We start from the raw sequence: 26,183 nt of genomic DNA, 5'->3' as shown, positions 1-26,183 counted from the left end.
CTACTGTAAAAATGTACATTCAGTTGTTTTATGAGGCACAGGACCTGCTAATGTATTTTCAGAGAAGCTCGTATGTACTACATTCTGTCCATTATTGGACAATGGTGGAGAATCCAGGGGCTCACACTTGATTGCTTGAACCAAGCAGGGATTTTTGATTTTGCATTGCATTTTAAAAATCTCATTATTCTGCTCTTTCTCTTCCACTGAATTTGGGCTATAGAACTGATGGTAGCTTTCAATATGTGATAAGTCGGGCAAGCTTTCCAAACACGCAGAGTTCGGAGGGCAAAATGGAGCCATCTCCTTGCTCCATAAGCCCTTGCAAGATCTGTTCAGATTTAGGTTGTTGGGATGATTTGTTACAATGCATTGCCAATTATGTGGTGTATAAACACAGTGCCTTGGTTTCTGACAAGGTGAAACTTGTTCAYAGAGGTCTGGTTCTGTTTTAAGGTGCACTATATTGGGATAACTAAACAGCTGCTTTCTCACTGTGCCATTCTCATCCAACCAGGCTCTATTTTGTGATGTCAAGTAGTTATCAGCAATGTTTTCAGAATCAGAATCATACTCTGTTTTGATAGGCATATCCAATGGAAAGACTGCATCACAGGGAGACTCTGAGGATATTAATGATCTCTGTAATTTCAGATGATCTGTAGGACAGTTCTCCATAGATTGTTGTTGTAAGTCTGAGTAAGACTGGCAGCTTTCTGCACTCCCCCAGTAGGAAGGGCAAGTTGATGTGAAACTTAAGAAACTTTGGTCCCTGTTATAGAATGATCCAACTCTTCTGTTTGAACATGTATTCATTCGTTGATTTATAGAACAAGAGTTTGAGTTTCTTAGATTCCAGCTGCTGTTTGTGGTGCAGTTGTTTTGAACACCTAAAACTGATGTATTAGAACTGAGAGGTTCCTCTAACATAAAACACTCATCATCTGTATTAGGTTCAAACTTCACTTTTACATTAACTTGTTCCTTTTTTACTGCTGTCCAGTTAAGATGCTTCAATTGGCCCAGAGTTTCAATGGCACTGTTATAAGAAAGTCCTTCCAGGTTTCCTTTCAAAGTGGCAAAACTGCTCGGTATCTTCAGTTGCTTATCTTCTTCCCTTTCAATAACAGCAGAGAAAACCAGTCAATCAGAGGTTTCTAAATCAATGTTTTCTGTGATACAAATGGAGTGGTCTGACATACATTACAAGTGATACTTTGTCATTAACTTAATAGGAGACTCTCACACTGTGGTCCATATAACCTTTATATTTATTCAAGAGAGAAAAAGGAGTGGGCATGCATTTGGGCATGAATGTGTGCACAACTATCTTTTCGTGGCACTGTTTCATTTAAATTAAAACATGCATCTTTTTCATTTTGGGCACACATTTCACAAAGACCTTATATATTACAGTGTTTTATGTGCAGTATGGTAACTACTTTACACTTTCATTCTCCTATTAAAAATATATCTAACAAGGAATCATTAGGAAACATAAGAACTTTCTGATTAAAGTGATTTGAGTGAGAACTATGGGGGTCCTATATTTTGAGAGCACAGAGTTAGYTGAGAGGGAAGAAAATGCCCAATTAAGTGTCTAGAATAGTCATAGATGTTCATATTTGGGGTGGGTTTGTTTTAGTCTAAATTAATTCATGTTGTCTTTCATTTCTAAGATGGTCAGCGAATTCATTTTCCCTTATTTATAGCCAAAGTAGTCAAAATTAATTAAGAGTTTTGACAAAGAGAATTGCTTCAGTATTTCTGTGCTACCTACAGTAGTTTTTGGAACTTAAATTAATCAGGCAGGATCAATGTTACAAAGCCTCACTCTCTGTGAGAGCAAGAAGTGGTATCAGAATAGGAAACTTGGCATGAAAAATGGAAGAATTTAATGAGGGTTTCAGGAGGCTTTTTCCTTAGTTCACCATCAGAAACTGCTTTCCTTGGGATGGACTCAATGTGCAAGAATTTCCAATAGAGGGAGTCAATTCTGTTATAAAACGAGAATGTCCCATTGTAATAAATGTACACTAAGCAAGGAGAGTATTTCCTTTCTTTTTCTCCATGAGATATTAAATATTTTCAACCCTCTGCTAAATATTATTGAAGTGTGATAGTCTTGAATCTATCAAATGATACGAGTTCACTGAAGAACTAGCTTCTCAGGAAACGTTCTAACTGGAAAACAATGGATTGGACAAAATGAAAAAGCAACAAAAGCTTAGATCCCAAATAAAGAATTTTGCAGTGAAATAGTATCTAGTGAAAATTCTCAAAAGAATGTATGTTTCCAAGAAATTTTAACAAAGAAGTATTACTGAGGATAAAAACAACAGGGGGGCAAAATGCAAAGCACTGAGCATCTACTGCAGACTGTCGGGAGGACAGAACTGAATAAAATCTCCATGGACAACTCTTGTGGCACTTCAGTCTACAGGACTATCAAACACAAGGGAAGAATTTTAACTACTCAGAGGGTAAAAATGTAACTAAATAAGCATCAAAGAGGGTGTTTAATTACACAGAAAACAATTTAGAAATAGACTTGAATACAAGAAACAGCCACTTTTGATCTGCTTCTTAACAGAGGTTCATTCCCTCACATGGAAAGATAATGTTTCTACCCTGACAGTAAAGGTGAAGGGTTCCACCACCTTCAGGTAGGAGGTCCTCTACTATTCACATCAATCCTGGGAGATATGTTGTCTGCAAAAGATACCTACTTAGAAGTTCAAAGACTTTTTTTTTATAATTTATTTCTTGTACCTGTGAGGCATCCAAAAGAAAAAGAATACAGATAGCAGTCACATTCTTTCCACAGGGCCAGATGGTGGCTATGTATATCTCCTGGCCCTTGCTCATTCAATCCATTCTCCTATCTCTTCCCTCACACCAGTTTGAAAAGATACCTCCACAAGGCCCACAGGAAATGGAAGAGACAATCCCATGGTGGGGAGGAAGAAGACCCTATCTGGGAGGAAAGGGGAAAACCAGATGGAGAGGTCCTCTTTGAATCCAAATCTGTGGGTATAGCTTCCACTCCAAGGCTAGAGCCTACAATCACCTACAGTATAAGCATCCCTGTTTAGATTATGTTGAAAGGTATTTTATAACATCTGCAACTAAAAACATGAGTTCAACTGTCATCCATAAAAATAGAAAAGAGCTTAACATTATCAAATGTTAAAAAACAGAAATACCAGGACACTAAATCAGCAAATAGCTTCAGCTGCAAAGTAAAACAAAACCCCAAAATAAGTTTTTGTGCAAGAAATCAAAACATTCTAGTAATCAAGCCTTTTGGTTTTGAAATACTCTGTTTTAAAATTTATGTGTTTAACTTTAGGGAAAAAAAAGAAAGTAGAAAGAAAACATTATTTAGGATTATAACACCCATTTCATATGATCCAAGACAAAAATGTATACAGAAGATGTCAAAAATTTTCTATTAATTTTTCCATTTATTAAGTAAACCAAGCTCTTCTCACACAGCTCTTGTCTTAGGCCACTACAATCCTTTTAGAGACCCCAAACATAAAGAATACATTTGATTTTTCATGAAATATGGAATTGTTTTCAGTATGGGAAAATGTACTTACTTCAACATTTGCTGTTGGGCAAGGACATACTCAGAATAACCACTTCGATACAGAAGCTGAGTGTTAGCTTGAACCCAGACCCAGTGATCTTCATTTGTTTGTACTTTGGCTAGAGAAATGCCATTTTCTCCATTATTCCTTGCTATACAATTTAAAAGAAAATACATTTTAATACACGCAGTATTTAATATCTTTGGTGAATGCTCACTAGTTTTTTTTGCTGCCCTGGAATCATCAGCACAAGAAAGTACAAGCCAAAATATGTCATAGAACTAGGCAAACTACACACACACACACAAAAATTTGAAAAATCTAATGGGGCAGTTAGAAACCCTCAAACTGTAACTAGAGATTTTTCATTATTATTAGTTCATTATCATTTTTCCCTCTCAGTAATAGACCAGTGAGAAAATATTAATCAAAAATGGGGCTGTGACAGAAGAATGGTTTTAAAGTTAAACATTTCTATCTGGTGCAACAAAAACCTCTATGAAGAAGTTGTCCATTGGAGAAGACTTACCATCAAAATTCTATCTGTTGCAAAATCTGAATTACAGCATAGACTCTCATAATATTGCCAGACCCAAACACTGAAAAAGCATGAGTCAAAGTCACAAGCAAATCAAGAATTTTAAAGACAATAAATTTTAATCTTTCTTCTGTTTCCTGATCTTTGGGGGAAAGTGGCATTTGTCTCACATTTTCCAATTTTTCTCAAAGAGGGATGGATAAGATCTTTTATTATTGATTAAGATTTAAGCATAATCTTGTGAAATGAAGTGCTGTCATTTTAAGAAAGCATATTTTGAGTATTTTTATTTATTATGATTATTAATATAACTGTAAAAATGGTATTTATGAAATAGACTGATTCAATACTATCTTTTGAAGTGGACGGGTTTTTTTTTTTTACAGAAGGCGTGTTAGAGATTAAAAAAAGAAAAAGAAAGCACTGGGACCAAAAACTTGAAAATGTAACAGGTGAAAAGAAAAGGCAAAGTTCTGTCTTCATAAACTGTATATAATCCAGAAGTACTCAGAGAACACACCTTTGATTTGGTTTTCAGCACTCTGTAACACATTAGGGAAAGCTGCACCTTCATGATGACTGTTTCTTCCATATAATTCTGCTGCTTCACACAGACCTGAATTAGCTTTTGAACTGCAGCTGCAGAGGACAAATTGTGGAAAATTCCTTGTCAGTGAATGATAATATAGTAAATTCACACACTGTGAAAGATGTGATCTTCAAGCTGTCAACCATTAACAAAGAGCAATGGTTTAAATATGTAATAACCAACATGAAATATTTGTCTGTTTCCTGGATTATATGGATGCTCAAACTAGTGTATGACTGGAATTCTGCATTTAATTATGAGGAACAGTTATGTTTAGGAACATTCTGCTCACCGCTTACCTATTTCCGGAATAGTAACCTTCATCTTGAATTGAGATAAACACTATGTATAGTTGGCTCTGCCTATCCTAGGTATTTACATCACACTCACCAGCAATGCATTCAAGAGTTAGCATGACTTCAACTTGCAATAATCATCATGTGATTTTAATGAATTTCTTCCAATCTTTAGTTCAAAATGCGTATTAGGGCTGGTAAAAGGTGCAAAGCCTGTGACACTGCTTTCCAAAATTCTCTTTTTATAAAGACCAACAGAAATGTATATATGAATTTCCCCACCATCCCTGGCCAGCACGCTTCAGGCCTGAACCAAAGGAAACACCAAAGTTAAATGCATACTTCATTCTTCTCAGCTATTAAATTCTAGGCCATGGTCCAGTCAGTTAATAAAACTTAAAGTAAAGCACTTCTCTTCTAGGAGCTGAATTCTGATCATTAACTAATTTCACCTGGGCTACTGAAAAGCTAGCAGGTGGAAATGACTTTTGATCACCACTATTCAAACCCTGATCCAAAAGCCTGCATATTCTATTATATCAGACTTCCAACAATTTAGTTCTTGACAAAAAAAAAATGTATGTGCTAGAATCTCATTAGATGTGTGGGTAGTAAATCCACACATACACAAGCATATTCTGGTTAAAAGTCAGATTATGATGCTGTCAGTCACACTGATGAGCATTTTACTTCACAGCAACAGACTTTATTGCTGTAAGGTTATATTTAACCAAACAGAAGAAAACACAATCCTAGCCCTAAACAACAACTCTAAAATTCAGTCAGAAAAGGGTAAAATAAGTGTTAGGAAGGAAATGAGGGAAATGAGTCTGAATACAATCTGTCCTGATCTTCTTTGATTGATACCCTGTGATCAACCTCAGGCCATTTAGTGCAATAGTAGGCTTATGTGTTCATAAGTCTCCTGTTGTAGGATAAATTCAAAAAATCAGATATACATCTCATTTGGCTGTTTGCGAATACCACCCCTGCATGCATGAGCACACACACACGAGCACGTGTGCACACACACGTTCAGTTTTCTAATTTTTTCCTTTCTTTTGTTTACTACCAAAATGCCCAAGTCCTAGTAATTGTGCTATTGGAAGTTACTGAAGTTTGAGAACTCTCAATAAAAAAAATTTTTTCTTTTCAACTTCTATAACTAGTAGAATGAATTATTGCTTTAATAACTTCTGAAGGCTGGGAAGAAGAATCCAGATAAGCTACTCACTTTCCTGAGAAAGTGTTTTTAAATAGAGAGTTATTTATCACAATCTGTGCTTTTTACGTGCTTAATACACATAAAGCCCATAGTATAGTTTGCTAAATACTAAAAGATTAATTTGAAAGTACTTTGTATTCACTCCTGCTGTATCATCAGCTTTGTGTTTTGCTTTCACAAGCAGGCTTTTCATCTTCATCTCTGTCATAGAAGGGAGAAGAAGTGGTACCACTATGCAGAATAATGACAACTGAGGCGGTAATACTGTTCCTGATGAGGACTTCTTCCTTTGTCCAAAAAGAAACTTTAGTTTGCCTTGAAACTGCATTGTCTGTTATATAAAAAACACAATAAAACTATCATAAACATTAACGTATAAAACATTTAAATGTTTAACATTTTAATATTTAATATGATCTATAGACTGCGATGTTTAAATAACACTGAAGCTAGTTTTGAAACAAAGAAAAGCTTGGAATTTCATTATCTTCATACAGTTTAAACCACACAATTTCAGAGGCATGGTGAGTGGAGGCACTATCAACGGTAAAATGAGAGATTTGAGGCTGGTTTTTTTCCTTGTATGTACTTAAAGTAGAAGTTCTGCATTATGTTCTATTTGCCAAGACTAGAAGCTTATGATGGTGCAAACAGCTATTTCCTGTACACCTCGGTCTGAGGTTGCAACTACTTTCCATGCTCTGTTCTCTCCAGTAAGATGATTCCTCTTTCCTTGCGCTTTGTCTGGGAAATATATGGACTGGCACAACCAACCCAAGGGCTGTGCTGGAAGACACCAAGGGAAAAGGCACATCTCAAGATAATCAGATACAAAGTACATAGCTTGGAAGGAACCATCTATCCCTGTCTCAAATCTCCATATAAGCAGAAGGCAGAGATCAGCAGAGGATGGCTCTTCAATGGTCTCTTCCCTCTCTGATCAGAGTTCTCCTTCAGAGCAGGTTCCTACAGAGAGCTCTGTATTACTGTTGATATTAGAGAAGCTAATAAGCTAGCCTGTAGGGTAGATCTGACCTATTTCATCATCCTTTCACCAGGATGGTTTATGCTGAAGTTCTGTTTCCCTTGGCTTGCCTGGTTAAGGATGGAAGGTTGCTAGCTGCTTTGCCAGGAGCTTCACAGAGATGCTCCCAGATAGGAAAAGAGTAGAGGGCAGAGCATTTAGGACAAATCTAAACTTGCAGACCTTTGCTATGCCTGCACTGGCAAGTTAACAGCAAACTGCTTCCCCTCAGTGAAAAAATTACCTACCACAAAATGACCAGAGAAAACTAAGACCATATCAGTTAGGCATTTTCCAGAGTTACAAGACTGAAGTCAGGATGCAGAAGTGACTAATTTGTACATATACTCAGATCCATAATCTTCCAGCAAATGAGCATGTAAGAGAGAAGTTGCATTTTCCTCTCTCTTGCTATTTTTGTCTCTCATTTTCTTTGCACATGTCTTATTTTGTCATAAGAAGAAACAGGACTGGACTTTATTACAAGCAAATCGGGAAGTGATTTCTAGAAATAAGCCACTCCTCTTCTAGCAAGAATAATTGAGCAGTATATAAGAGACATTCCAATTCTGTTTTTTATTATTAAAGGGCCATTTACAAAAGTGGAAAATCAATAATTATTATTATTGTTTTTTAAAGTGAATACTTCACTTGTGCTTAAACGTTAATGGTGAAAATCAGCTGGTCTCCCTTGTACTAGGCCTAGTACAAATGGAGGACAGATGCTATCCCAAAGAGCTTAAAACATGAAAGTTTCTTGATTCTTTCAATTTTAAATATTACAGCCTTTTTTTCTTTCATCATTCTTTATATGTAATCAATAAATATCTTTAAGGTGTTTCTTGTTGTTCAGCAAATAAAAAGTGTGTCTTCGTGGCTGTCCGCAACATATATATTTATGTTCAAATATCTTTCATATGAAGTAATTTAAATCTGTATGTCATGATTACAGTTCTCTATGTGAAATTATACTTACAAGGAAGCCAGAAGTACTATCCAACAAGCACCGAACTCGACAGATGAAACAACGAGTTAAGAAGGAAGAATAATCTGTTGTCATGCTGTCATTCTCTTGTGCTTTAAACAATTTACTGAGAATGTATTCTTCTCCTATAAACAACAGTGGAGGCAATATATGTCAGATCACAGTAAAAAAGAATGAAAATTTAATGTACCTACTTGAACAAATTGTTATGGGAATTGCTAAAAATTATTTTGTGGAAGGGTGAATATTAAATTAAATCATGTAAACAAACCTGCACGTGCTCTACCAAAAGAAAAAAAGAAGGCTCTATAACGAGATTCTGGTGAGTTTCTTCAGGAACTTTGACTTTTTTATTTCCTGAGTTTTTGTGATTTTTAATGATGCAAAACAGGATAACAGATGTTACTGCTTCTGAGATCAGAGATAATACATTGAAAAAGGAACAAAATAAGGAAAAATGCTAATGCAAGAAAAAAACAAATTAACAGTGGCTCATTAGTTAATGTTCAGCTGTTGCCTCTTTGATTTTTGATGAAGCATTTGCCAGTTGTGGACTACAGGTGCATAGCTTTTTAAATACTTATTTCCCAAAAGACACACACAAGTATTTGTACAGAAGAAGTATTTGTACAGAAATATGAACTCAGAAAATGAAATTTCCTCCTGTATATAACTTAGGACAAAAATTCCAAATGTTTATAACTTTTTATAATTTAAAATCTTCATGCACATTGTTTCATTTGTTTTCTGTACACTTCCTGCAAAATTTTGCAAAGTTCTTCAGGTTTCCATAAGGACTAATGCAAAACACTCAAACTGCAAGAGATTCTACCAAAGTTACACACCTGTGTTCCTCATGAGTTCATAAAGGCTACTGAAGGACTTCTTGCAAGTTTTTCCCCATCTGGAAAACTAATTGCTTCCTCACCTTCTGGTGAAATGCATACATTTTGCTGTGATCAATAATTCTTTATAAAGTTAATATTTTCAACCCATTGTATTTTCTGTAGTCATGATTCCAGCTTTACGCCTCTTGTTCAAAGGAGAAACTTTCTACACTTGTCCACCTGCCATCCTAGGATAATGCAGCCTCAAGGGAAAGAATATTGCTGAACCTACTTTTTCTTCTGAAGTCTCCTAGCCACATAACTGTGCATGGCAAAACAAATGGCAGAAAGTGATATCAGTCCTGTTGTATTCAACAGAATCTTGTTGCATGGGGTTTTTTCATGATTAAAAGATACTAATCCTGATCAGTGTGAACAAAAGGTTGGTAGGATGAACACTGATGATGTTCATTCTGCGTGGATGATAAGAATATCCATAGGTACACTGAAGAAAAATAAAATAAATATCAACCTTCAAGCATCACACCACACACTACTTTATAAGTGTCAAGGATCAGGAAGAAACTTCATCTATGGGACAACAATTTTATAAATGGCCACTATGCAGCTTTCCACTGAAGAATCTGACTTGATGTGGAACAGAAATAGGAGTAGATGGAGTGCAAGTCTGACTCTGTATAATGATGCCTACCTGTTTCTGTCTGCTGTCCAGATAACATCTGGGGAGGGTTCATGGCCCAGTGTAGTTGTCTACAGAAATCCTGGCGATCATCCACATGAATGTAATCATATATGTTTTGGTGCATTACATCAGTCTGAAACAATTGCAACAAGGAATGTTTAATCTGTAAGCTTAGTGGAGCAGAGACTTATCTTTTGGTTGATACTTTCCTTAAAATAATGGCTGGTGTAAGATACCTTCAGAGCAAAGATTGCTTGAGGAAAGTTACTTCAGTGGCCCCTGTTTTTCATGTCTGCTTTTTGTCTTAACATCCCAAGATGATTATTTTTATCCTTAACTCTTTTAATSTTTGTGCATATGCAAATACAAGTAATAAAAAAGTCCAACCAGCAGCTGGCTACTAATGGCGTGCCTCAGGGATTGATATGATACTGGGACCAATATTATTTAATGTCTTAACAGGTGATGGGATAGAGTGCACTCTCAGGAAGTTTTCAAAGGGTACCAACTGGGGAGAGCAGTTGATATGCTGGAGAGCAGGACTGCTATGCAGAGGGACCTTGATAGGCTGTAAAAATGGGCTGACAAGAACCTCATGAAGTTCAACAAAGGCAAAGTCCTACATCTGAGATGGAATAAATCCATGCATGGTAGAGGCTGGGAACCAACCAGATAGAAAGCCATTTTGCAGAAAAAGGCCTGGGAAACTGCGGGGGGTGGGGGGGGGAGATGTTGAATAGGAGTGAGTGCATCCTTACAGCAAAGAAGGCCAAACTTCTGTTGGGCTGTATTAGAAAAAGTATAGTCAGAAGGTTGAGGGAAATGGTTCTTTCCCTCTATTTTGCACTTATGAGACTGCATCTGGAGTACTGTATCTAGTTTTGGGCTCCCCAGGAAAAGAAAGGTATTAACATATTGAAGTGAGTCAGGAGAGGTCTACCAACAAGGTTAGAGGGCTGGGGCATATGATCTATCCTGAGGAGAGAGAAGAATTGGGTTTGTTCAGCCATAAGAAGAGAAGGCTCTGGTGAGAACTTAGTGCTGTCTTCATCTACCTAATGAGAGGATGTAGAGAAAACAAAGCCAGACTCTTCTCAGAGGTGCACAGTGGAAGGACAAGAGGCAACAGACAGAAGCTGGGAAATTCTGACGATATAAGGGAGAGCATTTTTACAGTTAGGATGGTTAAACACTGGAACAGGTTGTTCTGCAAACATTGCGGAATCTCCATCCTTGGAGATATTCAAAACTTGACTAGACGAGGCCCAGAGCAACCTGCTTGAACTGGATCAGCTTTAAGCAGGAGGTTGGTCTATATGACCTCCAGAGGTCTCTTCCAACTATATCATTCTGTAATTCTATGACTTTACAATATATATACTATGTACAGGCAACCAGTCTACAATAGCAGTGTTTTATACTAGAATTGAAAAGAAACATTTAGCTAAATCTTATATTTATGATAGATCATGTTTCTATTAACAAAAGGTTTACAAAAGCAAATTGTCTCCTGCAACATTACAAGGAATTCATCTTCACCTATCAGCTCAAAAAAAAAAAAAATTACAGTCTGACATAGCATAGTAAAATAACTTAATTTCAGTTATAGTTTATGTCTAGGCAGCAGTAGAAGGACATGGCAAAACAACACAACACAGTACTGGATTTTAGAGAGCCAGTTAACAGGAATGACTACAAGAAAGTCTTTACAAAGACAGTGTGATATTAAGCATTCTAAATATTTGTTAATATATTTACCTGATGAAAGCCTAGATAGTCCACAATAGTTGATGATGCATAAAATATCATTCCATCTGCACTCACCACCAGTGCAAAACCATTCAGTGACTAAAGAAGGGAAATAAAATAATTAAAAAGGTCATCAGAATTTAAAGAGTTAAATGGGTATACAATTTAATAATTTCACAAATATTCTAGTCAGGTCTCTTTTAAAAAGATTTCAAATATGAACATAGTACAATCATGGCCAGACCAGACTATGCCAAAGGTCCACCCAATCCCAGTATCCTGTCTCCAATAGTGAATCCCCAGGAAAGAGTGCAAGAAAAAAGACAAAAATGTGGTGTTATTTTTCTAGAACATTCTTCCAGCCACCCACTATGCTAGTGCTTCCTTTGTCTTTATATTTTAATAACATTTGGTAGATTTTTCTTCCATGACTTTGTCCAATTGCATTTCAAAACCATATGAACTTTAATACCCCCAAGCTCTTGCACCAATGAATTCCACAGCTTGGTGTAAAGTAGAAGAATGTGAAAGCAAAGAAAAGAACTTTGTTCTTTCTGAGCCTGCTGCTTCCTATGTTCATTTGATGCCTTTTAGTTATTTTACAGGAATACAGTGAACAATTGATCCCCTTTTACATTTTCTATATGGAATAGATATGAAACAATCACACTGCACAAAGGATGGGCTTCACATTTTTCTGGAGGCATATATGAATTTTATGTAAATTTAGTAAAATAAGGTGCTTCGATCATAAGTTTAACAGTCAGGCATGTGCTCTACATTGACTCAGATTTTCAAATTTTTCTCAAGTGTGACACCAGTCTTCAAGACTCTATCTGAATGGTTAATCAGTTCTATAGAATCAGAGTTTGGGCCTATGAGATGTTAAGTTTATAGAATATTATCTTTTAATTGCAAAAGAAAAGAACAAATACATATAGTATATATATAGCCTTATTTTTGGTAATTCAGAATTAAATTGCTGGGATTTAAACAGTATAAATGCTTTGAATCTCCTATGTGTTTTGCCCGAACTATGTCTCCTCTCTTAAGAAGTCTGATTCTGTGACAAACAAGGYTCTAATACAATGTTTTGTATTAAAATTGTAACTTACTGTATAACAACATACTTACTGAATATATTCCTATTCATAATATGAATATATGGGGCTATGGGGATATTGGGTTTTTTACAAACATTGTTGTAGTTTCTGTACCTTCGCAGAAAGACTTTTTTTCTTCCCTAGAATGAAATAGTGGATGACAATCTGGAACACGCTCTTTTTCCTTTTTAACTTGAATAGTGGTTAGGGTGATTACAATGTAATCAAAGTATTGTTATCCTCTTTAACATTTGAAACAGGCATTAATTCACATAAGTTTAATAACAAGCGTCACCTACTTTTTTGCTGCTTTAGTTTAAAACATTAAATTCCATAATAATTGCTTTGAATCTATATGTATTGATACATATACATAATACAATAATCTCCAGCAAGAAAATTAAGTAGGTGTGTTGTATTTTCCCTGTAGTAATGGCTTTGAAATTGCACTTGTATTTTAAAGTAGGGCTGTTTTTTAAGCTGTCATAAAATACATACATAGCATAATTATATAAATGCAATAAACATAAACATTAGGCAATGACTATTTCACTGATATAGACCTGTATTTAGTCAAGAAAACAGCTCAATTCAGTATCACAAACTCAGTGAGGCAAGGAAAGCAACAAGAAAAATCTAAAATTAAAAGTATAGATTAAATTAAATATATTACACAAATATTAACATCCCTCATGCTGCATGCAGACTGACTGATTTTGCCTATCTCCCCTTAAAAAAGATTCACTAACATATCTTCACTACAGCAGGCTTGCATTCCAAAGGTAGATTAGATGATCCTTACATGTGATAGTTTTGAGATCTTTTGAGATTACAGTTAAACAGTTGTTGATGAAATACTGCTATATTATTTTTATTATCCTTGCCTTACCTTTCGCTCAATTTATGGTTCTAGTGACATGTATATTAATCCTGAAGTGCAATGAGGGCAGATTTTCAATTGCTCAGTAACCAGATACACTGACATATTTTTGTGAGTTTGGTTCTCTTTTGGGTTCCTAAATAAGGACCAGATTTTCAAGACTGCTTAAAGCCTGTTCCCACTGTGACAATGGCAGGCAGAATTTCAAGAGTTCAGTGTACAACAGCCAACCTCCTCAGAAGACTTGGCCCCAGTTATAAATGTAGAGCACCTTTGGAAACCTGACCCAGTGGGACCGTATATGGCTAGGTGTGCTGTGCCTCAATGAACCTGTGAAATGGTGACTGGAGAAATCTAGTAATAAGACTGCAATGGCTTACCTACCCTCAGAAGAGCAGTTACAGCATCTGATTTAATCAAATCAATGCTAATCAGGAGTCAGCTGTAAGAACAGTTAAGGGCAAACAGCATTTGGCTTCAGGTCAGCCCAATAGATACAGATCTTTTTCAGAATAAATGTTTGACTAGGTGGAATAGAGTTCATCACTAGTTATCCCTGTCTACTATTCAAGCATAAATGGTTGTTGGACTGGTGCTATCTTCTGTTGGAATTAATGCCCAAGTTCATCCCAGCACCTCACCAAACATAAGAGATTGTGTCAAGATTTCTACATCTTCACATCTGTGCCTTTTCGCTGTGCTGAGAGGAGCCTCTGTGGATGGCATCTGTCATATACATTTACAGTAACTATCAGTGACATGATGCTAGGAATTTTATTACATTTTGCACATCTGGCAAGACTTTTAATTTGGACAGACTAAAAATTTCCACAAAAATAGCCATATAACATTTAAGGGGGCTCCTTCACACAGGTGTCTACTGCTGTTAATGTGCACGTTCCAGAAGACCTTCAGTTTATCCTACACAACTGAGGCAGCTAGAAATTAAGAATATTTTTAAAAAGTTCAGAATGTGTGAATAATTAATGTACCATATCTGGTACATATCTGGGAGGACTTAAAAAATTACTGCTAGATCTGAATATGATCACAGAATCTCAGATAGTATCATATTGATTATCATTAAAATGCACAAATGCACTTTCCACTGTCTTGCAGGCAAGCTGGTTTTTTTAAACACCTTTAGGAAATAGACAGGTGGAGCACCTGTCTTTGCCAAGTAAGTTTTTTATAAATCAAGAAATAAATACGCATATTCTAAAATGAATCTTCTGCATCTAACATAATGGGTACATTGTCTAGGCACATGTCTAGGCCCCTAGGAGATCCATCTCTACCTTCAAAATGTAAAACTTGCTCCCCCACAATGGAATGTGGGCACAGTCACATAGCTGGAGTGGGCTGGACCCGGTGCAGAGGTTTGTAAGAACGGGAAGGGGAAATGGGACCATGTGTATTTCTAAGCATTCAGAACAGTGAACTGGCAACAGTGGATACATCTGTGAGGTTGCAGGAGGTATTAAAGAAGGGTGAGAGAGTCTGCAGCAAGAGGAGAGAAGTGGAGAAAAAGTTCCAGGAGCTATGTGTTTATGTTAAGCCAGAACTGAGTATGGATTCAAGGAAGCTATGTAGATGAAGAGAAATATAAACTTTCCCCCACTTTGTTTTTGTTTTGTTTTCAAAATGCTGGCACCCTTTTCTGAGTTAAGATCTCTTAACTAAGCATCTCCTGGTTTTTGACCCCAAACACAGACATCAGATGCTCTGCCTTGCAGGCAGGAAGAACAAAATCCACTTCAGTGCAGCAACAACTTTTATGTAGCCACATGAAGCTATTTGGGATTAACAAAAATTCCATGTGTCTAAACCTCATTTTAGCTGGGTAACCTAAAATATGATAAGCTGGACATGGAGTCAAATTTCATATCCAGTGAGTCTTATCCAAGACTGCAAATGTTTCTATTTTATCAGTATTACCCCAAAGCTCTGTAGAGTATGAAACCTGACATCTGTAGCAGAGGACTCTGAACAGAGTCATAGTTGGGCTGAAAGATACACTTAGTGTATATAGTCAGGGAAAAGGAGGAGAGCATTTGCTAGCACAGCTCTGGGACCCCAGAGCAGGGCAGTAATGATTGCAAATTAGTGTGACAAAGACCTCTTCTGAGTTCTTAACAAATCTCTCAGGTATCATATAAAATTCCATCCTCAAGCCCTGCACAGTAACTCTGCATGAGGATTTTCCATTATTCTGGCCAGAATCCTGATGATTTGTTATGCTGAATGGAAGACAAGAGACAGCTTCAGTCTACGAGAATGAAAGAAAAATGATCACGTCTTTCTTATTTTAAGTTATGAGGTCTCATATTTAACAGGACAACCACGTATATGGCTCCATTTATGATTTTAAACATCTTCAGTTTCTGAAATAAAATTCTGGCCCTGAGTTTTCCCAAATTCCTAGTGTATGGGAGACTGCACCAGTGTGCTATGTCAGAACCACAGCAGCAGTTTGCCTGGAATACCACCTTGGAGAAAGAAAAGGGGAAGAAAAGATGAGGCTACGGACCAGCTTTATACCTGCACAGTTCAAATTTCCTAACATAAGCACCTGAGCCAGGGAGTGAGACTCTGCCTAGTGCCTGTTGCAGCTCTGTAAAGCAGACGTCTGCCTAAGCCAAAGAGAGGATAGCACAGAGAAATAAAGAGCAGCTTTTCCCATTTTAGCCTATTCCATTGTGTAGAAATACTGAAAAACCTAAAGTAGAGCTCTTGGATTTAGGGGAAAATAATCTAACTTCACAGCTCAATGTCTACATTATTTTCATTGTGTACAACTAATGTGTTTTACCAATAAAAGTCCACTTGCATCCTATGACAATTTTTAGCCATTTGTTAAGAATACTTACACGCACACGCATACACACACGAAGATTTTACTGTGGACATTAGAACTTTTGCAATGAAAAACAAGTCTAACTTCTAATCTGTAAAAGTACATGGCTGTAAACTGCCATTTGGTAAACCATATGGATTCAATGACAGATGGAATTTCTAATCCAGGATAATAGCTGAAACATGTGAGACAGACTTAAGTATGCATTGTGAACATTTGTTTGTTTGTATTTGGCTTTTTAAAAACACTTACATGAGTTTTCTACATTGTATTTTAAAAATGAAATCACTTTTTTTTTCCAAAAGGAAAAAAAAAAAGAGTTTGGCACCAGACATGGGTCTCTGTTCTTTTGAAAAACATGTACATCCAATTATGTACTCATGAAAAGTTGCACCTGCTACTGAAACAAAAAACAATTAATCTGTCAGTTCAAAGAAAGTACAACATTATTCTGGTGCCCACAGTAGCTGTGAGATGAAAGTCATCAGTTCCTTCCATTAATAAATTTTAGAAATATTATTAATAAAAAGGTTCTCTTTGGGAATGAAGGCAAATATTTTGAGGAAGATAGGACTTCCTTTGGCAAGATTCTTTATATATCCTGATATTTTTAATGGTCCCATAGCAGAAAATCAGCCAGTAAATACTTCAAAGATATTTTGGTCAAGGTCATGGCATAGTAAAATTAAGAAAAAAAAAAAAAAGGAACAAGTTCCAAGTCACATTTCTCTTATTACTCTTCCTTGAAATAAAGGAAAATTCACAAGCATTAGGTCTCCAGAGACCATGTTACTATGGTTACTAAAGTACAACAGTTCAGGCCTGCAGCTATGCCTTGCTTTGAACAGATTTTCAAGTCACGCAACTTGGGTACTACATTTCCAGGGTCAACTGGCTTGCAGTTTATCTGGAACAGTTTCATTTAATAGTGTATTGCTGGAGTTTGCATCCTGTGCAGGATGGGGCCATTTTCTGGTGATCTAAATAAGTAGCTATTTAAAGACTCTGGAAATTATATTCTTGTCTCTCTTTCACTGATATCTTATGAATATTAGGAGGAAAATGCAGACAGTTAATGTGTCTTCTGTCTTTAACTGTACTGTTTAATGAATCAGTATTTCCTTTCACTGGTGTTTTTAGGATTCACAATTACCCTTCTCAAAAATCACTCTGGAATCCCTGAGATTCTCTTTATAAACCAAAAAAATTAAACTTTTATAGAACCCTGAAATAAAACTGAGCATAAAAGACCATTCAGAAATATTGCATCTAGTGACATCAGCATATGGCCTTTGCTCAACAAATACAGTCTTTTAGCCATCCAGACTCTTATGTATTTATTTTGTATCTACAAAGCAACTTCAAAGGAATATTTGTGTGAGTAAGCACTATTCAGTGCAAGGGGGGAGTGGCAAATTTGTTACTAGCATTCAGTTTTGATCAAAGACTTGCATGTACTGGTTAGTTTTTAGGCAAAAGAAACAACACAGCAAACAAATTTTTATCATTTGAACCAATGGAGGAAGTAAATCCTATGGGCCAAAGCCTACAGACATGGGTTTATGTGGGAAGCCTTTTCAGAGGGAAAATGTTAGATCAGATTGGTTTTCACAGACAGCTGTATGCAAGACAGTGGAAATAATGAAAATAAGGGTGAATTTGCACTGGAAAATGTTTCTTTTCTAATACAAAGAAGTATGTACATATGATCATTAAACAACTTTCYTTCTTATTGTCCCAGAAAAAACTACATTCACATCCCTTCCTATCTGCCTAGCCTGGACATCATTTCAGGGTCCTCAAAGACAACACTGAAATTTACAATCTAGTGTTGTGTTACTCAGAACAAGGTCAGGCAAAAGTTGCAAAGCATAACATTCACATCCTAGGAAGATTTTGAACACTGGCCCTCACATTTACTATTGAATGGGACAACTATGCCAGCTGAGAGGCGGGGAGGATCATGAGCAATTCAGTTTGTGAAATTTCTTATTATTTCATTCTTCACTATCACATCACTTCAATAGAGGAATTAGACCAACTTTAGAGGTATTTGCTTATATATATGCCTTCAGTCTAATGAGGGAGCTGGATCCTCAAGAGGCAGCAGAAAAAAAACAGCCTCATGGAAGTCAGTTAGAAAAATATAAGTCATTGGGCTCTGGTAATTATGAGCTATAAACTTTCAAGAAAACACAGTAGTTCCCTGGAGAATGAGACTGTAATGTGTGGACACATGTAAATGCAGTTCAAACAGTGGTAATATTGATTTTGGTATTCTTGATATGTATTAAGTATTGGACACAACCAAGAACAAATTTGCTTTTAGAGTTATTTTGATGGCATGGTGCATAACTGTAAATATAGCTTTTCCTTTCTTACACTTTCCTTCCAAGCTAAGCTTTTTTTAACTAAGCTTGCTTGGTCTGCATCAAGTCCTTGGGGTAGGGCCTCTCTTCTTATTATTTCTTATTTCTTATTAGCTTCTGGCCTCCAATGGGGCCAGGCCCTCAAAAACAACCACTCTGACACAGATGGCACTGAGAAACAAGAGCTATATATAGGCTGATCTGAAGCATCATTTGACTTCGTATTTGCAGAAAGATAATATAGTACATTCCAGAAAGAGATACATACCAATTGAAACCAATTGTTTTTACAAGTACTAAACATGGAAAATTAGAATACAGACTATGCTATGTGCTTCCAGAGCAGAGCAATACTAATGACTAATAGCTTAAAGACAGATTAGGGCAAGTTTTTTATCTGTTGCTGCAAAAGTAAATTCATAGGTGACACCAAATACCTCAGTACAGATTTGTTACATGGCATGCTTGTATAGAAAAAATTATTAACACCAAAAATGTTTTTGGCCAGGTTTGGCGGATTTTTCATATCTGATTGTGAAAAAACATGATTCTTTTCTTCACATTAACAATTAGGATTTTGTATAGGAAGTGAGTATAGGAATATTACCTGAGAGTAATGACATTAAACAAGGAAAGGGGACTATTTATAGTAATCTAAAGCAGCATTTCAAAGTATGAATGCTAAGATTTTCAGACAAAAAACACATTTTATTTATTAATACATACATATATGTATGATGATTACTGCATATGCTAATGAATACCTGGGTGAGTAAGACATCACTTACAAAAGCAATTATCATAAAAGAATACTAAAATCTGATGTAATTTTGCATATCTTTTTCATTGAGCTTCCTCATTAATCATGATGTTGAATATAAAAATTAATGTGTGCTCTTCCAGTAATGGAACCCTGCTTTCACAAATCCTATGCCCTGGACTACATTTGGAAATAGAAACAACCTTTATAGTGACTTATACAGTTTCAGGTTTCATTTCCTCAAAAGCAGATGTTATATTCAGAGATGGGAGGAAAGGGGCAATATCATATCTTCAGTGCAAGTTTAGCCCTTCATTCTTTCTGAGTTCTGCAGCTGCTTTTGGCATTTCAGTCTTCTCTTCAACCCTTTCAATACAGAACATGCAAGCCTGATTAATTCCACTTGAGAAGACTCAATATATAGCATTAATTGCTCACTACTCTGCACTTGTGATAACAAATTCAGTTAGGTAGCCTTTGTACAATTTCTACAAATGTAGTAAGATTACTCATTATTTTCCACAGAAATAATAACTTACTGAAAAGTCTTAAATATTTATTCTATGTGTTGGACAATTAGACATATGTAAGTATCAAATGTCTGGAATTTGCAGTGCTTTTTACATGCAAGTATATCAGGTCCTGAGAGAAGGAGCTCTCATAATGTTCCATCCATAACTGACTTTTATTCATACTTACAAACTGAAACCTAGTGTGAATGGCAGACATCTCTTTTTGTAATAAATCAAAACCTAAAAGAGACAATATTGCAGCCTATATACTGTAAAGGAGCAGAATGTAATGTCCTAATTTCAGAGCACAATTTTTCTGTGTTAGTATTTATCACTATACATTACATTTTCTGAGACAGAAATATTTTTAGAGGGAAAAGGAAAGCAAACCAATCTGTACTTCACATGCTGTTCAATAATATATGCTAAAACATCAATGTTTTTAAACACCCTTTCAAGACAGTGGAGTTTTTAGAGAATGTGGTGTTCCAGAATTTGACTGTGGGAACTGTCTTACTGTGCTATTGTACATCTTATGCATGTTTTGGAACCCATAAGTACCCTGGATAAAACATACACTATCCCACACTGTCAACAGGTGTTGATTCTGCTAGGAAAGAATTTAATGTTGCCAACAGACAAGCAATTCTTTCACTAATCTAGATATAGGTGAAGGACGGTGGAAGAAGGTAAGGATTGAAAGTTAGAAGAGACCAATCATCTAAACAGCAGCAACAACAGCTGCAAAGCTTAAGCTCAAGCTGACTTACAGACAAGATGAACCCTTGGAACCCTTCTGTGAGTCTCTGCTTTAGTTTGAGCAGACATTTGTCAAGATGATCATCATTTCTCTTGAAATTTCTGAGACAGGAGAACTATTTGAAGGATTCCTATCTGATCTGTCCTCCTTTCTCCAAATAAATACTATATCCTTGCAACTAGAAAACTGTATATTTAATGTTTTTTTTAATACCCCATTTTCTTTTCAGTTCAAACTTGTCAAATACCATGTTCGAGTTTTATGAACTGAGGTGGGCAAAAAGTAAAATTGAAATGTACCCAGTATTTCTAGTGAAATACATATTTTTTTCTTATGAAACCTTCATATCCACAAAACCAAATCACTATAATATTGTCAACTTTGCAAAAATTCTTAAGACAACATACAATCTTGCATGAATCCGCTTTATAGATTATCACTTTGCATTACTGAGAAGGTAGATAGGCTGAAGCTCTTCAGCTTTCCTGAGCTGAGAATGATGAATATATTGGAAGCAAATGTCAGCTAAAAATAGAGATTAGGCTACTAATTTATAATTTCACCCAGTTTAGGTTGTAAAATGTGAATTATCTATGAATGTAGCCATTATTTTAAGCATCTGTTTAATTATTTTATTTTTACAATACCTCACTTTGCCATCTTAAAAAATAGGACACTTCCCAAAGATAAAACATTCCCAAAGAAACTTGCATGAAAAGGACAGTGTATTATGATTGACTTAGTTACTTGAATGCAAGTAGACCAGTTCTAGTAACAGATTATATCCCAGTGGTTCTATATGACATGGTGCTTGAATATATATTGAATACTGATTGGAGAGTATACTTGCCAAGGATTAGTTCTGAAGTCAGTAGGGGAAAAAAGCTAATTTAGTTGAAACAGGAGAATATGTTTTGTTGCGGAGGAAGTCATGTGGTCTTTGGATTGTCTCCAGAGGCACTGAAGTAGCATGAGCAGAAAGAGAGGAAGCGGTTGCGAAGAGTAAGCTAGGGTGGAGTTTGCTATAATGAACAGTCTGGAGATAAGAGCAGGAGAGCAATAATGATCTTAAATTTGGATTCACATCTGGTCTATGTCCAAAGCTTATTGATTCTTTATGTATAACAGTGCTAATGAACAGCTTCTCCATTCATCAGTACACCTAAAATTCTCAGCTAGGCAGAGATGTATCATATCACATCTGAAACATTGCCACATTTCCCTCTGCCCTGACAAATGGAAGCTGACTTTTCTGATACCAGTCCAAAACACCAACAATGTTGACTGTCTCTCCTCTCTGCGTACCTGGGCTGGCTGCTGGTTCCCCCTTCTCTAACACATTAAACATAAGTTGCTTATCCTGATTTTCAATCCATTCACAGGCTGTTCCTCCCTCAATTATAATCTCTCATTCGATGCTGGAGAAGTTGAGTACTGACTCTGATCTGTCCACTATCTCTATCGCTCATATGCAAGATTTGAAAACAGACACTTAATCATGTCTCCCACATTTCTGAAAGGTTCCATACAGGCATCTGCACATGTACCTCATTTTTCTCCCCCAAGTTCCTCCTTAAAACTCATACAAAAGTCCTGACAAAGGTCAAGCTGCTCATATACTATGACTACTGATATCATGGTTACAAATTTGCCTCATTATTTCCATGTGCTCTTTTGTCCATTGGAATGCATCTGTCATCTCGTCTTGTACTTAGATTGCAAGATCTGGAGGAAAGGGACCACATCTTTTTCTTTTGTTGTGGTACACTGTCAAAGCTAATGATGCTACAGCCTGTAACTAAGAATCCTAAGCGTCATGGCAACATGATCATTACAATAGTAACAGTAGCAGTAAGGACTGGAGTAGAGATCAAATGGTATTCAGAAGTCACAAGCTTTTCTGTCTAGATTTGTTTGAAAAGAAAAAAAAGGAAAAAGTGAGAACATTAGTTATTTGTTTAAACAGCAGAAAGGATATTTTGTGCAAGGCTGTTCCCATGCCAAATTTCAAGTCTGGATTTTAAAAATATGCTTATTTGCAAAGGAAAAAAAAAAAAGGCCAGGACCTCTGAAAAGTTCCTTTGTGTTTTGCCTGCCCCTGCCAAGAAAAAAGTGAATGTATGCATGTGATAAAGATGGTAAGTAACTCCTGACCCTCTTTATTGCTCTTTTTTTCATGGATATATTCTCTGTAAGTCATCCCAAGTGACTAATGTCAGATTAGATCATGTCCAAAATATTGGGAGAATGTTCATGTTTGAAAACCAAGGAAAGCAAAACGGTTATTTGGGTAACTTTTAAAAGTTGCATTAACTGCAAAAGAAAATGCCCTGAGACTATGACCTCTTTGTAAGAACTTCCTATCTTAATGGCCATATTTTAAACCAACAGATTACAAGGTAAAGCACTGTATCATGCTCTAACACGATTTACTTTAGAAGGACTGTGCTAAGACAGTCAGCACTGCTGGAAGCTGAGAAGGAACTCAAGACCGGAACAAAACAAAAAGTCTTTCTCTATCAGCTTTTGATTTCGGAAGTCTGTGCCTTGATCACAGTCCCCTATAACAACCATGCACTTTTGTCTGACTCCTAATTTTCCTTTTCAAGTTTAAATTAAAAAATAACAGGAAGAGCAAAATCTCTTGCTCTCAGACTGAAATTCAAGCTAGAATACTTTTTCAAGACCACAGTTTTATCAAGAACTGATTATATAAAGTTTGGAAGGAGGAAGTGGAATTACACTAACAAGTTTAAAAAAATTACAGGAAACCAAGTAGGGAAAAGGTTTCCTATGTTGTTTCCTTATGTAGAGTGAAGAACAGCACCAATAGGATGTTTTCTAATGTATTATTTTCCAACTCCCTTGGAATGAAACTTGAACTCTAGTTCAAACAGTTAGTAGGGCCACCTGGAAATACCCTTCAGTGCCAAAATGTGCACATACACATCTCTCTTCGAAGTAACTCCCAGAAATCTTACTTTTTGCAGCCACTTTTAAAGTAACTACATAATGTTAAGTAATAGGCTTCAGGCTTGCATTGCATCAAATCACGAATCCTTTACCTCGATAAAAACGCCCACTGACTTTCACTGGTTTTGAGTAAGTGGACTCAAGCTTTCTCTGGTATTAAAACTAATGAAAAAACCCTCATTGACTTCAGTGTGAACCACTGAGCCTGACCCAAAAATTCCTGTTCACAATAGTACCCAAACCCATGATATGGAACTAAAAAATAAAAATGCATAAAGGAGTTCACAGGTGTGATCTATCATGTTAGTTATATCTCAAGTCATCCATCTGCCAGATGATAGAACAAAAGCATGCCTACAAAACATAGAAACTCAGTTTGAAAGATCTGGCTTTAAATGATTAAGTGCACAATACAATGGAGCTGAGATTATTGATACCAGCGGAGAAATCTAAGTGCAGCACCATCAAGGCTACCTTTCACTGTTTTTCTCCACTTTTGAAGAGAGGCATAATTCTGAAGAATTTTTTTTTAATACTAGGGCATATGCTTATGATTTTAAGATGATTTTTAAGATGCTAGGCATCTAAATAAGGTGTAATCACAGTACTGTTTAGTAAGGATGGGGAATGAGACCTTTGCTATACAGACTAACAAAGTTAATATATAAAGTATCAATAATTTGCTTTTTCTGTCATTGGTGAAAATTAAGAAGTCTGTCCTGTGTCCACCAGAACAAACACCTGAAGTTTCTTTGATATGAACAAAAGATTGCAAAACATTCAGCAGTCTGCTGCTAAGCATATACACTGAATGCACGTCTCCTGGACTTAGTCTCCTGACATGCTGAAAAGAATAAAGATTAGAGTTGTTACCACCAGATGCTCCAGAAGAATGGAGTGGGCTGCAAAACCAGGGAGGTGCAGATGTTCTAATTCAAAAAGCAGGTGATTTAGGCATCAGTGGAATGCCATGGAGACTTTCATAAGGGAGCCTGTTATCACTCTAAAATATGTAGAAAAAAATAAGCGAAGGGTTCTTTTTTCATCAGTGTGTAGACATGCTGAGCCTGCACAGTCACCCTTCTAGGATACAATTCAAATTATGCCTGAAAGGTCCTTGCATTTCTTGCTGCCACACTTGGGTTTTATAGTGAAGTAGTGACCAAATCTGATACCTTATTATTCAGTCATAAGTTCCTATTTAATTTTAGTAGGAAAAGGTAACTCAGGCATGAAAATAGCTAACTATCACTGCTCAGGAAGAGCAAGCTTACAGTATCATTGAATAATAAATACCAGGATAGTGTGATGACTGCTATCTTCACAACAACCATAAAGAAAAACATGAGACAAAACCACTGAAATGTGATTCTTGTGCCCTGAAGCCTTAAGAGCAGAGGACTCATGGTGGAAATCTGTCTAGGAACTGGGAAAAGAGCGGGCTGGAACATCCTGAAAACAAAATGGACCTTCCCTGAAGGAGCGTGAATGGCTGGTGAATACTCAACTGCCTAAATAGGCCAGGTCTGGCCTTTATCAGTATTCATCAGAGAGACAGGGCATGACAGAACCAGCCAGTCTTATTCCATCAGCATCTGTCTGGGGGCCACCTACACCATCCAGATTTCATTTAAAATGAAAATAAATTTGTCACATTTTGAACATAAAACACTATTTTCACACCTGAAAAGAATTACATCCAGTATGTCTGGAGACAGAGATACCATAAATTCTGTGCTGCAGCCTCCAACAGTGGAAGAGAAGAGCACCAGATGAGACAAGGAAGAAAGAGAAGAAAGAAACACCATCAAGATATCTCCTTCAGTAGCAAGGACTGAGACAGAAACTTGAACATCAGTGATTCTTCTATAATGAGCAAAAGAACTGCAAAAACAGCTGTGGGGTGGTCAATAAAGTTAAAGCGGCAATGTTGACAGGATGGTGGTTAATAGATGGGTGATGATTAYGCAAGAAGCAATGTCAGTGATGATAAAGGATGGGGCCACTGTCTGACTGCACATCACTGAAAAAAAAAAGATCCGGAGAGAGCCTCCCTCTCAACAGCAGAGCAGCTAGGATAGTATAACACGTGGAAAATATGCATCCCTTTGGGATGAGACATGACCTGCACATCAGTCTGGACTCTGAGTCTGGACTTAAGATTGTGAGTGCAGCATAGCTGGAGGAAAGAATAAGAGGTGGCTAACAGCCATGGGATGAGTACAGGGATCAAGACTATTGCCAAGATGCCTGCCAGTGATTCATTCTGATTTTTCCAAGTCACAGTTTTATTGTGTTTCTCCACCCCACCACCACACCCCATAAATTCTATCTGGATTTAGGAAGTCGATGAGGCCTTCTACAGACAGCTGGAAGTAGCCTCACGATCCCAGGCCCTGGTTCTCATGGGGGACTTCAACCACCCCGATATCTGCTG

General features: G+C 36.6%; 1 protein-coding gene across 1 annotated transcript in view; it reads right to left on the bottom strand.

The window, feature by feature from the left end:
• AHRR (aryl-hydrocarbon receptor repressor) overlaps nucleotides 1-26,183 on the bottom strand; it is a 77,787-nt gene continuing 51,604 nt past the window's right edge. The window contains exons 4-10 of the mRNA XM_026080390.1: nucleotides 11,542-11,631; nucleotides 9,793-9,916; nucleotides 8,245-8,378; nucleotides 6,376-6,575; nucleotides 4,655-4,773; nucleotides 3,606-3,747; nucleotides 1-1,117 (exon numbers count right to left, since the gene is read on the bottom strand). Coding sequence (XP_025936175.1) covers nucleotides 1-1,117; nucleotides 3,606-3,747; nucleotides 4,655-4,773; nucleotides 6,376-6,575; nucleotides 8,245-8,378; nucleotides 9,793-9,916; nucleotides 11,542-11,631 — 1,926 coding nt within the window. The remainder of the gene's footprint in view (nucleotides 1,118-3,605; nucleotides 3,748-4,654; nucleotides 4,774-6,375; nucleotides 6,576-8,244; nucleotides 8,379-9,792; nucleotides 9,917-11,541; nucleotides 11,632-26,183) is intronic.

Source organism: Apteryx rowi, unplaced genomic scaffold (assembly GCF_003343035.1).
Source record: "Apteryx rowi isolate R43461 unplaced genomic scaffold, aptRow1 scaffold_1152, whole genome shotgun sequence".
NCBI classification, from domain to species: domain Eukaryota; kingdom Metazoa; phylum Chordata; class Aves; order Apterygiformes; family Apterygidae; genus Apteryx; species Apteryx rowi.
Note: the sequence above shows the minus strand (reverse complement) of the source record. Positions and strands in the feature narration are given on the sequence as shown.